The following is a 16,510-nucleotide window of genomic DNA, read 5'->3' as shown; positions in this document are numbered from 1 at the left end:
CATTTTAGTTGTCCTGAGATACCCTTGCTGGTCAAGGACAGTGTCTTTCATCCCCACAGTGTGTCTTAAGGCATTTAATACAAACATTTAATGTAAGGTCAGAGGACTTAATTTCAACCTGGACCACAAAATAGTTAAATTAATAAAACCCATTCCTTTGTACATGACTGAGGCTAGCTGGCCCTCTCCCCTCTGTGCTGAAAACTTTAGCAATTTTACCTCACACAGAACTGCATTGGATCAAATCTGGAACTTGTTGGCCTCTTTCCCTCCAAATCACTGCTCAGCTCTGCCTGAACACATTGTTAAATTCTGAAGTCTTCATTCATCATCAATAAATCTGGATACATAAGAGCTGTAACACTCTGTGCTAGTCCAACATGACCTATTTATGCTGTACTTTTTTTTTTTTTCCAAATCAGTGTATTTTAAAGTTTAAATTGCACTTAGAGTACATTCCTGAAACTGTAGCAAGGAGCAAGCCAAGGTTCCCTTCTTTGGGTGGTTAAAGTTTTTAATGGGCATTGTGCTTCTTTTCTCCAGCTTATTATTATGGGAAGAGGAAAAAAATCATTAAGCCACCAATTGGGGAAAATAACAACATGAAAGGTGGCCATGTCAAGCCAGCCAGACGCAGAAAGAGGCGGAAATCCATCTTTGTGCAGAAGAAAAGGAGATCATCAGCTGTGGATTCCAATGCTGCAGGCTCTGCAGAGGTTTGTGTCACTCTGGATAAATCAGCAAAAACCCCTTGGTGCCTTCTGCATTTTCCTTTTGTGGGGAAAAGCACACCTGAATGCTTCCAGTTTCTATTTTGGATCCTTCCTTGCTGCTCTGTTATTCTAAGATCAGGCTGGTTTCTTGGGGCACTTTGGGGATTTTTACCTTGGCCATTCCAGAAGTAGCAAGCAGATTTTTTGCTCCCACCTTTCCAATGCTCACTCATCTCTTTATTTTATTTCCTTCCTTAAAAGTAGGCAGATGAGCCTGTTGGATACTTTGCACAGCATTTAGCAGAGTGAAGGAGCTCTCTGACCCATGTCTAAGATCTCCAAATATTGTAATCAATAATAATAGCTCATGGCCATTTTGGTTTCAAGGAATTTTATATATATATTTTAACTATTCCTAATATTTTTTGGCTCACAACATCAAGGCTTAACATACAAGCAAATGGTTTGTGTCCCAAATACATGGAATTTGAGGGCTCAGCCTTTCCAGTCTGCTGTGTGATACAACAGGTTCTGAGCCTCAGCAAAGATTCATGTCCAAATTAAACCTGGAATAGACTTAGCTCTGTGTGGGTTGTTTTCTGGGGGCTTTTCCCATGGTGACAATAACAGAGCTCATGTGTGGTTTCACTTCCTCAGCTGAGTGCCAGTGATTGCTGCTTTGTGCAATGTGAAATAAAATTGGTTTACTTAAATTCCCTGCACTTCAGCTGGAGTAGGTTATTTTATTCAGCTTTCAGTTGATTGCCTGCATCTTCATGGCTTGGTCCTCATTTAGGTGTAGTTCTGCTTCATTTCCTTAGATTATACCTGCTTCAAAGGAACTTAAACTTATGTTGAGCCTAAATCAACCATTAGCCAAGTTTTTCAACCTTTCAGCCAATACAACTATCTTTGTCTAAATTTCTCTTTCTCTGAAGACCTGAGCACATGGCTTTGGGTGCCTGCTCACACTTGGATCACAGATAAGCTGTCAAAGCCATTTGGGCAAGTTATGTATATATAAAGTTCAAAATGCACAGTTTCCATCAGTTGGTGAATGTTTGTAAAGCCCTGTGTGACAGAAATAACAAGAATCTGATGTAATACTTCAAATGGAACTTAGGGCTTCACCTCCAGCAGTTCAGTGTTGGGCTGAAAGCAGGGAAATCTGGGTGAAATCTTCTGTCCTGAGTTTTGTAGGAATGTCACTAAAAAAGTGCTATCTTGAACATCTAGACGTCTTCAAAAGACACCAAAATTTCCCTTTTTTCAGGAGCAATAACAGCCAAACCGATTTGAATCAATGTGAAAGTTTAAAGTCAAGTTTCTGATTTTATTTCATCTCAGACAACCTGGATTTCATTTTATCCTCTTAGTATTTTCCATTTCTCCTCCTGCACATCAACAGTGCTGCAAGTTTTGAGATACCAGCACAGGATAGGAACATTTCATGCCAGATGAGTCATTGCTGTTGACCTTAAGAAATGCACCTTTGCTGGGTTTCAGGGTGTCCCCAGCAGGCTGCAGGGTCCGGATAGCTCAGTCCTGTTTGGGACAGACTGTCCAAGTTCCAAGCAGTTCTCAGCCACAGGCAACCTTAGCAAGCTTAAGTGACATCAGCTCTTTTAGTGATTTTTAGCTCACTGTGATTTTAGCTCTTAGCTTGCTAGGTGCTGCAGGCAGGCAGATGTAGGGAGAGAGAGGAGAAGGCCATGTGGGGTTCCACAGTGCTGTCTTTATTGATTCTTCTGTGAAGGGTTCCACTGACAGATCTTCTACCAGAACCAGGCAGAAACAGCCCTTTATATAGGGTACAGGGGGATCAGAAATGGTCCAATGGTAAGGGTTAAAGGAAGGTAACCTATAGGGTTACAGAGGGGTTCCGAAATGCAGAAGAGGGGCTTCTAGCCTGTTCACCATGACTTGGCATTTCCTATCTTTAGGCTTCTGCTCACCATGGTGCCCTTGCAGACCCATGGCCTGCTGCGCTTTAGTTGGGAGGAGAAAAAGAATTTCCTGCCATACACTTTTTCTTCTTCTGCATTTTGTAACAAACCTAAATGGAGGGCTAATTCACTTAGCACTGTAACAAAAACTAGATAATTCAGTTAAAACAAATGTTACCCCAGACCAGCACAGCCATGGGCGTGCAGTCTGGCCCCATCCATGCCTTTGGATTTGCTGCTGTGTCCATCTCCCAGGTGCTGTTTGAAATAAACACGGGCAGGAGAATTTTCTCCTTTTTAATGCCTTTATTAAAAGTGATCAGCTCGGGTGAGGAGAACCAACAGGTCCGTGCTCACACTGCTGCTGCCTCCCAGGAGTGACTCAGAGGAGGAGGAAGAGTGCAGCTGTGTCCATTGGTCTGTGGGCAGAGCTGGGGGTTCCATCCACATGAGAGCATCGGGAAATCCCTTGTTCACTTTTTTGGATTGACCTTCAGGGTCCCGCCACTAGCTGAAGTCCTCCTTGGCTAGGACAAGGGGCAAAAAAGGGTCTCAGTGTCTCTGCAGGCTCTGGACTTTGTTCCTCACGTCCGGACATCACTTTGATCTCTTAATTCTGTGTTGGCTCGTTGTTTTGGGGGTCTTTTTGGTAAGTTTGGTGGGATGGCTTTCCCGTGGCATGCTGGCTCCGAGGACATTTGCATGCCCTCCGATGTGCCCTCCTTTCACTGTCCGAGAAGGGTCATCCACCTGGCAGCAGGCAGGGTGGTACTGACAAAAAGGGGAATTCTCAACAATAGGGAGTTTGTGACCATGTTCACAGGGGTCTTATGTTGAGGGAAGAGACGAGGATCTGACTCCATATTTCAGAAGGCTGATTTATTGTTTTATGATATATATTACATTAAAACTATACTGAAAGAATAGAAGAAAAGGTTTCACCTCAGAAGGCCAGCTAAGCTAAGAATAGAAAAGAAAGAATAACAAAGGTTTGTGGCTTGGACAGAGAGCTGAGCCAGCTGGGCTGTGATTGGCTATTAATTATAAACATCAAAGATGGGGCAATCAAAGATCCATCCACCTGTTGCATTCCACAGCAGCAGATAACCATTGTTTACATTTTGTTCCTGAGGCTTCTCAGCTTCTCAGGAGGAAAAATCCTAAAGAAAGGATTTTTTATAAAAGTTGTCTTCGACAGGAGTTAATGACCGACTCTTAACAGGTGATTACAACATAAAGTTAACATAAAGTTAACAAAGAACTCTCCTCTGCCAGCAGCCAGCTTAACTTGTAACTCCACAACCTTTTAAAAAAACGGGCAACCTTTTTTTTTTACTGGTAACACCGTTTGTGGTGCAGGAGAGCGAGGAGGACGAGGCGGACGCGATGGAGGACGAGACGGGCAGCGAGGAGACGAGCTCGGAGCTGCGCGATGACCAGACGGACACGTCCTCGGCCGAGGTGCCCTCTGCCCGGCCCCGCAGAGCCGTCACCCTGCGCGCCAGCGCCGAGCTGGACCGGCCCCCTGCCCCCGAGAGAGCCCGCCGCAGCCGCAGGGCCCAGCCCCACTCCGGCAGCGAGGCCGACAAGGGCGCGCCAGCCAAGGAGGTGAGCGTGTGTTTTGTAGCACGGTTCATCCTAAATTGACCTTCGGTGCTGAAATAAACACGGGCAGGAGACCTTTCTCCTTTTTAATGCCTTTATTAAAAGTGATCGGCTCGGCTGCGGACAACCGACGGCTCCGCGCTCACGCCGCCGCTGCTCCCAGGAGTGACTGGAGGAGGAGGAAGAGTGCAGCTGTGCCCTCTGGTCTGTGGGCAGAGCTGGGGGTTCCATCCTCACGAGACCATTGGGAAGTTCCCTTGGTTTTCAGTTCAACATTCAAGGTCCTCTGTCTAGCTCTGTCTAGCCGACATCTTTTTAGGTTAGGGTGAGGGGTAAAAATGCTGGATTCTGCTCTTCACGTCTGGTCATCACTTTGATTCGTCAATTTTGTGTTGGCTCGTTGTTTTAGGGGGTTTTGGCTAGGTTTGGTGAGGGGTGCCTCCTGTTGCATGCGGGATCCAATGTCATTTGCATGTCGACTCCATGTCCCTTCCCCTTCACCATCCTCCAGGAAGCAGCAGGGTGTCACTCTCGACAAAAGGGGGAATTCTTAACCATCAACAACAGGTAGCTAAGGAAAACAAGAGGTGATTCCAGCAACAAACAGTTAGAACTCCACCCTGGCAGCAACTGGCCCAACCTGTGAACTCTGCAACATTTTAAAAAAATGGCCAGCTTTTTCTACTCATAACAAGTGCCAAACTGTGCTGCTCTGAGGAGGGCAGCCCTGCCCTGGTTCTCCACTGTTGGACATCCCTCTGGCTGTCCTGGATGGCTCAAGCACCTGCCAGGGGGCTCAGAGACCTTGGCACAGAGCCCAAGACCCCCCTGTGACTTTGATTTTGACCCATGAAAAAAATTACCAACCTTATACGAGGATCTGCAAGCCACAAGAGTTTAAGTAGAATGATAGTTAATTTGTCACAGGGTGAAAAATAGATTTTTGGGGTTTTTAGAATGGGGGCTCAGGGTCCCAAGATGGAGGAATCTGGGCGTGCCTTGTCCTTCTTTCTCCTTCTTCCTAGCCTCCAGCCTCCATCTTCTGGGTGATGCTGGCACTTATGGATTGGTTTAGGGTAGAGACGGACAGTCTAACATAGGTGATAGGTATTGGAAAATTATTGTAAATAAAGTACACATAGTTTTTAGTATAAAAAGATAACACCACCCCAAGCAGTCAGTGTGCCTCTGTCTGACCTGCTGAATGGACTTCAGCAGGTCAGGAAAAGAATGTTATAGATAACAGAGAATAAACAACCTTGAACACCAGAACAGAAGAATCCTGACTCCTTCTTCATCTGCTGGGCTGGGAAAAGAGACTCTCAGACACATCTCGGGATCATCCTGACCACAGAGACCTCAAGACTCCACAGGGGATAGTTTGCTTTATGATGTCACCCTTGAGCCAAGAATGACACAAGAACAGGTGAGACGCCCAATTGCAAGAGGAGAAAAGGAGGCCTTATTACAAAGGATTCTTCAGGTTTTATAGATGAATAGGATACATTCCACTTGATTGGCTAGTTAATAAAAAACACTTTTCTCACACGCTGTCCTGGAGAAGAACAGGAAAACAAAATGAAAAAACACTACCTGCAGATTGTACTAACAGGTTATTACATTCTTACAACTCCCTAAAAATTCTCACAAGCCACTGGGATAAACAATTGCCATTTCTCTCTCCCTGACTGGCTGGCATCCACATGATGAAAACCTTTCTTTGTTATTTTTTTTCCTCACAGGAAATTAAGCCAGAAGAGGAAGAGAAGCTCGTCCTGGACAGTAACCCACTGGAGTGGACTGTGACTGATGTTGTGAGGTTTATTAAACTCACCGACTGTGCACCCCTTGCCAAAATATTTCAGGAGCAGGTAGAAGTCCTTTTGTCACTTGTCCCTTTGTGTCTGTGGTGCCTGTTCATGTTACAGGACATCCCACCTTGCTGGCTGGGCTTGGGGCTTTGGTACAGAGACTGTGACCAGACTTCAGATCCATCAGGCCAAGTTATAACACCAATTTTGGCAAGGCATAAAAACCCTTAGAAACTTGAGTCAGAACCTTGCCAGATCCTCAGAGAGTCCAGAAACTCAACAGCTTTGTGAAAGACCCTTGTGGAAAGCAGGAGGTTCAGTCCTTTCATGCCAAGGTCCACGGTGCCATACTGATGTCCCATAGGTAGGAACCTCAATGTAAAAAGAGGTCATGGTTACCTGGTGCATAACAGGCTTTCTCCAGCCAGATGGGTTCCATCCTGTTCTAAAATACTAGCCTGGGAAGCAGAAAAGTGCTGCTTGAAGCCCAAACTGGCTGTGTAAATATTTCTGTTAGCAGAAATGTGAGATGTCCCAGGTGTGTAGACACCTAATTCCTAACTATGTTCCTCTGAAGATCTGCCAGTCAGGCATTGGATGACCCAAATCTAGGAGGTGCCAGTCTTCTCCCCATTAAGCAGATAGGTTTGCAGGAGCAAAGCCAGTGCTCTTCATCTCAAGCCAGTGGGAGTGTGTACAGTTTATGTGGAAAGAGCCATTCCTTGGCAAGTGAGTCGCAGCCACTGCCGAGGGTAAAGGGCAGCACTAACGAGCCGTAGTTAGGGAAAAACAAGTGTAGTTAATTAGTCAGTGGTGTGGCCAGCTGCTCATTGAGCTGTCTCTGATTCTTCACCATGGATGACTCCAGCTGCTGTGGCTGGGAGAAGGTGGAGGGTGAGTCTGGAGCGAGTGAAGCTCCCCAGAGCAGGACGCTGCAGTTGCTGTGTCACAGCGAGCTCCAGCCATTTGTTACCCAGCCTGGAGCAACGCCAGGGCTTGGAAGCCAACCCTGTCTCTGCTTTGCCAGAGGGTTTTGCAGTGGCTTGAATCAAACACAGATGACTGGAGCTTTTCCTTGTGAAGCCCTGGTGCAATGGTCTGTGCCATGAACAGACAGTGGGGGATGGACCTGAGCTATGGACAGTCTGATCAAAGCAGCCCTTCAGGTGTCTAAATCCTCCTTGTCTAAATCCTAAGCAAAATCTTAACTCCAAGTCAATTTAAAGTGCTGCCTAATCAGGGCTGTCCTGGGGAGTTACTGTTGGCTGTGAGTTGCTGTGCATAGACTCTGATGCTCCCTAAAGGGTTAAAAGCAGTTTTGTGGCCTGATATCTCAGTCTATTAAAGAATAAAGAGAGCTTGAGCTCTTTATTAAGAAGAGGATCATAAAGCCAGCAGAGGTTTCCAATAAAAGTCCTCATCTGGGCTACTGGTTCTACTCCAGTTTGGTGCATAGTTATGCTTGAGGGGAAGTCATGACCTGCAGAGGCCCTTTGTCTGGGATTGTGGGACATTAGAGATTGCAAGGGCTTTGGCTGGTCCAGGCCCCTCTCTTGGTCGTGCAGCAGTGGAACAAGGCAGGTCCTGGGTGTACCTGGGTACAGGGCATGGAGTGAGGCAGACATAAACCTGTGCTGAGCAAATCCTGGCCAGAGGAGGTGGGAAAAGGGTCAGACTTGGCAGTGGGACAGCATCAGTTTCTCCATTCAGCTCCCTGCTGGTGTCTCCTGGTGTCTGTCTGTAGCCTGCCCCTTGTTTCAGCTCCTCAGGCATAAAATGAACTGATCAGATCTTTGTTGGCTCTGCAGAAGTTCTGCAGGTGATCCCTCATTTCAGCAGCTGGGAGGCTTTTCCCAAGCTGGGGGTTAAACCTGTGAAGAGACACTCAACAGCTTCTGAAAAATCATTTTGTGTCTTAGGGAAAGGAGATGGGCAGTGTCAAAGTGGGAGAAAAAAGCAGAGGATAAAAGAACTTAGTTTTCAGGGCAAACTGTTCTTCTTATTCCTCCAAACTTGCTAATGCCCTCCAGAGTCCTCAAACAAACCCATTTTCCCTGTGTTTCTCTCCCCAGGACATCGATGGCCAGGCCCTCCTGTTGCTGACACTGCCCACGGTGCAGGAGTGCATGGAGCTGAAGCTGGGCCCAGCCATCAAACTGTGCCACCAGATCGAGAGAGTGAAAGTTGCTTTCTATGCACAATATGCCAACTGACTGCACTTCTGCATTCCTTCCTCTCCTCCTCCTTGTTCCCTGTCTTTTTGACCACTTCAGCTTGTTCAAGGGGTTTTCTTCCCCCATATCCTTTTTCTTTTCTGGGAACAAGTGGGATTGGAAGCACTGGGAGCAATCCATAGGAGGAAGAAAAACAAACACAAGAAGAAGAAACGAGCTACAAATGGAACTAACTTTTCTGTACTTGTAAAGCACATGGAAAGACTGCTGGCATCTCTCCTCATGAGCCTGTCCAACCCATTGCCCAGTGGTGCAAGGCCAGCCTGGATCAGGTGATTTGTCACCAAACCAAACCTACCAGTGGCCCACACATTCCCAAGGAGAAGGGTCAGACGTTTCCAGGTGGTCATGGTTTGTCTAGGACAACTTCTGGACGTGAACATTTCTTTTAGACAGCTCTGACACTCTTCTTTCATATTGAAATGTAAGTCATCATTTGTAGCATTACCTGGGGTTTAACTGCAAGTTTGATCTTGGTGATCTTGCGGTGATCTTTTTTTTTATCCTTCCACCTCTCTGGTTTTACAAAAGGAAAATTGTTACACCAGGCATATAATGGTTATTCCTGACTTAATTTTGAAAGGGGACTGAACCCATGGTCTCTGTGATACCAGACAAAATTGCAGTGGATTGACAGAGGTGACACAAGACCTGGTGGGGCAGCAGCACACCCTGAGCCACGCTGGCTCTGCACAACCAGCTGAATATCTCTGTGGTGGGATCTGTACAGTGCTCCATTCTTTACAGGAACATGAAGGCTTTCATAGTCAAAATCTTAACTCCAAGTCAATTTAAAGACCTGTCTTGGAGCCATAGGGTGACAGCAGACTGGGATCAGGGACTCTGCTGACCCCTGTGCTCAGAAGATCCTGCTGACCAACACCAGGCTGCAGCTGCTGCATTCCCCTTCACTGCTTTCCTTCTTACATTCTTTGGAGAAGAGGGAGGACCTTCAGATAGAAGTACTCTGGAATAGATCCAGATCTTGCCCAGAGGGTGTTTTAGTCAAGAAAGCATTGCCTCTGCCATGCCTCACTTGGGAGTTCCTGGCTTGCCTTTCAGCAGGTTTCCTGATTTGTCACTGAGGAATGGGATTGGTGCAACTGCTGCAGGCTGGACCAGATGCTGAGACTTCATCAGAAATGTTCTTACATGGGAGATGAGCAGGACTGGGTCTGTTCTCCACTGTTGCTTTGTTCTGAATATCTTCTTCAAGTTTTAATTGGTTCAAGGCAGTATTGGTTGCCTCTGCATCAAATGCTGGGGTTTTGTTCTTCAGAAATCCAGAAACAGGGTTCTGTAGTGGGGCAGATGTTAAAAAAATGGGGGTTTTGACTGGATTTCCTGCTGATAGTGAAATCAGTGCGACTGATTTGATAACTACTTTGGATCCCTCTCAGGGTCCCCTGAAAGTGTTGCTCAGTGCTTCACCTGTGAAGACTGAAGTATTGCACCCAGCAAAGTGAGAGAACAGCTGAGAAAATCAGGGAGGCTGCTTCTCCCAGCTCCTCCTCACTTCAGCCCAGTCCTGGTGTTTCATCTGTCAGCAGGAGGCAGCTCCTGGGAGGATTCTGTCAGGAGAACTGGAGCATGAGGACGTTCCAAGGAAGAGAAGCAGAAGGGCTGTGTGCAAACAGCATCCCAGCCCTGATCCTTTACTCATCAAACCCAGTTTCTTCTGCTGCTCTAATGTTCTTGGAGTTTCTGGCCGCTGGGATTTGTCAGAGACAATTCATGCCTTCTGGGACACACTGCAAAAATGTCATTTTTTGTCTTCATCAGCCTCGTGACTGTAGATATTCCTATGGCAGCTAATTCCTCGTGGAGGCATGACTGGGGAGCAGACACACACAGACTCTGAGAACAAGCAGCTCTAGGGCTGGCCAGCCAAGGAGTGGGTGAAGCATTGAGCCAAGAACATGGAAATCTTTACTGGCTGTTCAGGGAAGTTAAATCATATTCAAAACTCGAACTATTAAACAACAACAAAAACGTTTTAATTTTATCTCGCGCCGGCTCTTTTATTTCTGCAGATTTCTCTCTCACTACTTGTCTTTCACTTTATTGTTCTTCAGTGTTGCCTCATTTATCACTTTCTGTCCTCTCAGAGAAGTTGATAACCTGAAATCTTTATGCTAAAATTACCTTGGGTGGTAAATGCTTTACAATTTCTTTTTAGTCTGCAGGTTGGGAAGAATACAGGGTTGGGGTACTGTTGTCTGTTGCAATGGTTGCTTTCCAGAAAAGCTGGAGCTGAACTTCTTAGGCCATTTCTTACACAAGTGGACAATGAGTGGTGTGGAGTTCAACTGGACAATATGCTCAGATTGAACAGAGATCAGAAGGAACTAATTGCCTTTGCCTGGACTCCATTTCAATTCTGGAACATCTGTAAAGCTTTGGAGTAATGTACTTCAAAGGAGATGATGGGAATCCAATCTTGCTGGAGTAAAATGCCACTTTACTTTGCAGTGTACAAGTGCAAGCCGCTGTAAGTTTGTGGGATTTTTTTGTTCCAGACCTGATTGATTCCAAGTTAAATTCAGAGCTGCTGCAGTTCCACAGATGCACTAATGACAGTGGTGAGGCCACATCTCCCCTCCCTGCTGTGAATTTGGCATCCAGGCCTGAAGTTTGTTGTGTTACCAGCTGCAAAATGCCACTGCTGAGAAGTGCTGAACTCGTGGTTATCCCAGGCCACCACCAAGGGCTGGGGAGCAGCCCTGCTGTTATTTCTGGGCTGTTGCATGCTGACCTTCAGCACACTGACACTCTGCTCCCACAGGGAGGCTGTGCAGGTGTTCCTGGAATCTCTTCAGGCACAGGACCAAAGATGAGAATTTTTGGAACAAAGATAGGGGGCTGAAGGGTGTATGGTGCCTGCTCATCTTGATCTGCACTGGCTTCTTTGGAGCTTGCACTCAGGCTGAACAGATCCATGGCAGGTCCTGCTCCCTCCACAGCCCTTCTTTGGCAGAATCAGCCAATTCCCACTTTTCAGACCCAAAGCATCAATCTCTGAAATTGGATTAAATCATTAACTTAAGGATTTCCTGCTTGGTTGTCCTGCCTTCCTCCTGCTGTCATGGATGCTCTTCAAGAAAAATGCTATTTGATTTCTGGGCTTTTCTTCCTTTTTCAGCTCACAAACCCTGGCTTTTCCTACCTCTCAGAAGCACAAAGGCTTCTCAGCTCTAGGAGGATTTCAGGGTTTCCAGCTCTTTTGTGTTATCCATATTCCATAACCCTTGATAGTTTGGTCCTGCAGGGTGCAGAAACCTCCAAAAAATGCTGTGTGCCCTCAGAAAACCAAAATCCAGGCACTGGATTCAAACCCTGTCCTTACTGAAGTTCTCAGTAGATGCATGTCCATGCTGAGATGGCCTGACCCACCCTAACAGATGTATTTGGACGCCTGGTGGGATTTAAAAAGTTTCTCAGTGGGACACCTAAACTCCTTTATTTTACTCTGGGCAAACAGCTGATTTGCCTTAAACTGGAAAGTCACCATTCCTTGGCTTTAACCTTCAGCCTGTTGCAGTCCCAGTTGTGTGGTGTCCCCATCTCAAGCCTTTTGACGGCAAACCAGGCAATTCTGGGCTGCCATCATCAGCATTTAGTCACCTTAAAGCCTGCCTTGGTCTTTTCAGGGCACAAAATGGAATTTGGCAGAGCTGCTGTGCCACCTCAGTGTTTCAGAAGCTCTGTGCAGTCAGGGCACTTCAAATACTTTGTGCTTTTCTGGTGCAGTGCACGTGGAAACTCTGAACTCAGTGTGTTCCTCTCATTTCCAAGTTCAAGTGCCAAAAAAGAAAAACATGCTGCAACTGAACACCATTGAAACCAGCTTTATTATGCATGGATAAATACAGTCCCAAGGGCTCCATTTTGGTGCTAAGATCTGTCACGCTGTATTTTCCATTGCTTGGGATTGCAAAGCTGAATCCTTACTCCAGGAAATATTTTCTGTAATCTGCAACATCTTGAACATTAGATTTATTTTTTCTTTTCCTTGTGACTGTACACTTTTTAACTTGGATACACTCAACAAATACTCCTTCACCCACAATACTGGGTGCTTAGGAGATGTTTTATACAGTGTGTTTATGTAAAAATTCTCTCAAAATGTGGATGCATGTATATTTTCCCCCTCAATAATATTCTTTATCACATCACCTGACCCAGAACTAAAGGAATCTGTTACTCAGGATTTGATCCAGAAATAACTGAGGTTAGTGTTAGGGCCCTCAAGACGTGTGGGTTGTGGGACCAGTTTCGCTCACATAGAAGTCAAAAAGTCTGTACTTAATTAAGAGAAAATTTAAATGCCTCCTTCTGCTAGCAGGCAGAAATGCAGCTGCAGTCTGTCAGACTTCACAAGAGAGGCCTTGTGTCCTTAGGTGCTCATGAACTCCCTGTAAAGGAGCAGAAGCCTTTAATGGTCTCATTTATTCTTTGGTACAATACTCCAGCAAGAAGTGTACATGGTGTTAATGGCTGCATATAGAATATGAGCCAGTCATCAAAGATGAGAATTTTATAGCTCAGCAAGGCTTTAAAAATGTCAGCTGTCCTGCAGAATAAGAGTGGTTTTGCAGTGATTTGGTGCCATGCATGGGAATTCTCTTGCAGAAGACACATGAGCTGCACAAACCTGGGTCATAGTTACAAATACTCGTGGCCTTTCTCTTTTTTTTTAGTCTATGGTGTTAATTTTTGCAGTGAAAAAGGTAAGTCTTGATCACTGCCAAGGATGTGGGAGAGGAGGGAGAGGGCTTCAATGGGAGGGAGCCTGGAGTTCTGGACTTGAGTTGTCTTTGTGGAGAGAGAGCTCTCAGAACAGCAGCACAGCTGGGCTCTGTGAGCATCATCCCTGAAAGCTTTTCTTTTTCACAGCAAAAATGGTGTTTGAGTCCCAGCAGGGGCCAGGTGAGACGAGGGAAGGAAGCTGGCAATAGACTCAGAGCTGCAATACTGAAAAGTTCTATTTTTTATTTCCCAGTGGAGACAGAGAAATCTGACTCAGATATCTCTAGGCTCATTGGCTGGATAGGAGGGAAAATCAGTCTTTTTTCATTGTACCCAACTCTGGTGTGTCTTCTGGAGTTTGGGAGCTGAAGACTCTCCTCTTGCACCTCCAGGCCTCCATAGGAAATACCAGGCTAAAACTTGAGCTGTCTCCCACAGGAAAAGGTGACACTGCCCTGAGTTCAGGCTGTGGATGTGCAGAACCCTCTGCTCTGTGTTGTGATGTGACAGGATGAAAATGCTCATTCCCAGGGCACCCCACCTGCTTCTTGTTGCTCACCCCACCTGCTTCTTGTTGCTCCAGCCTCACTGGAGATTATGGACATGTAAATGTCTGTAATTTATACATTGTAAATGTGTGCATTCCATTTCCCCATCCCTGTTCTGCCTGAAGTGGTCAGGATGTGCCAAGTTGTTCCAGCAGCTTCACCTTCAGGGACCTTCCTGCTTTCTGGAGAACACCTGGGGAATGGTGTGGGAATGGTACCATGGCACTTTGACGTGCTCAGGCAGGGGTGCCCTGTGTGTTCCAAGGGAGGTGACAGTCTCAAATGCATCTTTGGAGGGGAGTTGAGTCTTTTCATGTGCCCTGTGTAGGACAAGGCAAGCACTTAAACCCTCCTGTCTCTCACGGAGCAGCAGGAATCGGCTCCACAGCCAGCAGTTACCCTCCATTCGTGGTGGTGCATGTTGGAAAACTTTGAATTGTTCTGCATTCCAGTTTGTACTGAAGGTTTTTGACCCCAAGTTTGTGTACATAATCCCTTTGGTGTGTTGATACATATGTGTGTATATATATATGTATATATATGTGCGTGTATATGTATGTGTATATATATATACATATCAATCAATCAATGCTGGTGTTTTTACTTTTTCAAGTTCCCAGGGCGAAGGGCATGTTGTCAGTTTGCTGTAAGATTCTATTCTGTATATATGTTTCCATGTAAATAAGTGAAAATCTATATTCAGAGTTATATTTTAATTTTTATTCAGAATGAAATCCCTTTTTACTTGAAACAGTTGTAAGCCACGTTGTTAATAAAGTAACAATAAGTCATATATCTCTCCAGGCTAGTTTTTTTTTGTTCGTTTGTTTGACAGAGATGTGGTTTGATGTATCAAGCTGCCTGATCAGTTTTGCCTTCACTGATCCCCCAAACTTCCAGAGGTACAACACAGCCTGCCTGGCTCAGCCTCCATAGGCACCAAGCTGAATAGTTTGGGTTTATGCATCTTGAAGTTCTTCCCAGCATCAGGACATGAAACAAGAAAGGTGGTGGGTGGTGAGGAGACACAGCAGCACCCAGGGATGTTTTAAGGAAGTGATGGGAGCAGGGTGACAGGAGTGGAAATAACTCAGTGAGCAACAGGCAAAGGAGGGTGTAGCGACAGAGGAGCTGATGGTGGCGGCACGAGAGTTACATTAGCACGTGGAAGAGGGAGACAGAAAATAAAACTTACCCAGGTGCTCAGCAGCCATTGAAGATGGGGGAAGCCATTCTGCAGTGGGGAAAAAATAGCTGTGAATTGCAAAGGGTGGGCTTCAGGCATAGCTGCTCTGCCAGACAGAACCTGGTGTGCTTTACATGCCTCGTGTGACGTTTTCCCTGCTCTTACAGGCTGGGCTGAGCTTAAATTCCAGCTGTGCAAGTCCTGTCACCTTTCAGACCTCTCAGTGGCATTCTGAATCCTGCTCTAAAAGTCTCTGTTTGTTGGACAGGCTTGGCTACCAAGCATTTGCCACTGGTGTCCTCCCCTGTCCCGTCTGCCTCAGTGAGAGCAGGGTGGTTGATTGATGTGTGCATGGGAGAAAGTGAGCACAGAGTCCACAGAATTGGCTAACAAGAGTTTGGATGACGTTGGTTTGTCTCCCTTGTTGAGTTTGTGAGGTCCCCAGGACAAAGGAGTAATTGAGAATCTGACTCCATGTTCTCAGAAGGCTAATTTATTATTTTATAGTATTATATTATATTAAAGAATGCTACAGTAAAACTATACTAAAGAATAGAGAAAGGATACAGACAGAAATCTTAACAAGAAGAGGAATAAAAACTCATGACTGACTCCTCAGAGTCCAACACAGCTGATGGTGATTGGTCATTAAGTAAAAACAATTCACATGAAGCCAATCAAATATGCACCTGTTGGTAAACAATCTCCAGACCACATTCCAAAGCAGCAAACACAGGAGCAGCAATTAGATAATCATTGTTTTCATTTTTCTCTGAGGCTTCTCAGCTTCCCAGGAGGAGAAATCCTGGTGAAGGGATTTTTCCAGAAAATATGACAGTGACACTCCATCAATCCTATTTAAATGCCTCTTGTGGACACAGCAAAACCAAAATTTCTCCCTCCGTGTTCCATTGTTTCTCCATTTTCTTCAAGACTGGCTGTTGTCTATCAGGCAAAAACACAACCATGGGCAAGAAGATGGGGGAAGAGTGACTTTAAAAAGAATCAAGCCATTGAAAAATTGTTATTTTACAATGCCAACAAGTCTTGGGATGATAATCCTGTTGTCTGACTCCTTATGACACTTGGGAGTAAAGCATCAGAGCAGTGGGCACTGCTGGCTGCTGACCAAGGGCCTGCTGGACCACAGAAGAGCTCACTGAAAGGTGAAACAGAGAATGGGAAGGGTTTATCAAAGGGAATAATTCTGAGGTGAATCTGATGATGGCAAAACCAAAAGAGCAAAAACTTGAATGGTTTGTGATATTCATCAGGATCCAGAGGTGAAAATATATCCAGGTATCTCCCCATAGCTCGTTATATAGTCATTTAAAAGTAATGCGTAGGTCAGACAGTAGTTTTTGAATTTCTGCCCCAGCTCAGGCAAGACTCAGAGCTGTGCAGAGAGACAATTATTGAATAATATGAAGTGACTTTAGGCAAACCCTGGCAAAACACTCCAACGGAGTTCCTCTAAATTAATGACCAACACATGAAATATGGTTGCCATATATCATTTCCTGAGGGGAAAAATACCTACCAACCAGTCTGGCTCCTGGTATCACAGACCAAGATTTTGAAGACACTTCCATTTTTACTGTTTTTCATGTGCAAATAATTTGTGAAAGATTTCTAGATACTTTATTTAATTTGTTGACAAAATCAAGCAGTCACCTAAGTGGAAGTATGAACACCAACATGTAGTCAACCATCCCTAC

General features: G+C 45.4%; 1 protein-coding gene across 2 annotated transcripts in view; it reads left to right on the top strand.

Moving 5' to 3' along the window:
• The window catches only part of SFMBT2 (Scm like with four mbt domains 2), a 116,341-nt gene extending 102,742 nt beyond the window's left edge, over window positions 1-13,599 (top strand). For both annotated transcript variants that reach the window (XM_063153687.1, XM_063153688.1), the window contains 4 exons: window positions 544-716; window positions 4,019-4,267; window positions 6,007-6,135; window positions 8,148-13,599. In XM_063153687.1, coding sequence (XP_063009757.1) covers window positions 544-716; window positions 4,019-4,267; window positions 6,007-6,135; window positions 8,148-8,288 — 692 coding nt within the window. In that variant the 3' untranslated portion in view covers window positions 8,289-13,599. The remainder of the gene's footprint in view (window positions 1-543; window positions 717-4,018; window positions 4,268-6,006; window positions 6,136-8,147) is intronic.
• Window positions 13,600-16,510: the final 2,911 nt, after the last annotated feature.

The sequence above is a fragment of the Melospiza melodia genome, chromosome 4, assembly GCF_035770615.1.
Source record: "Melospiza melodia melodia isolate bMelMel2 chromosome 4, bMelMel2.pri, whole genome shotgun sequence".
NCBI lineage: Eukaryota > Metazoa > Chordata > Aves > Passeriformes > Passerellidae > Melospiza > Melospiza melodia.
Note: the sequence above shows the minus strand (reverse complement) of the source record. Positions and strands in the feature narration are given on the sequence as shown.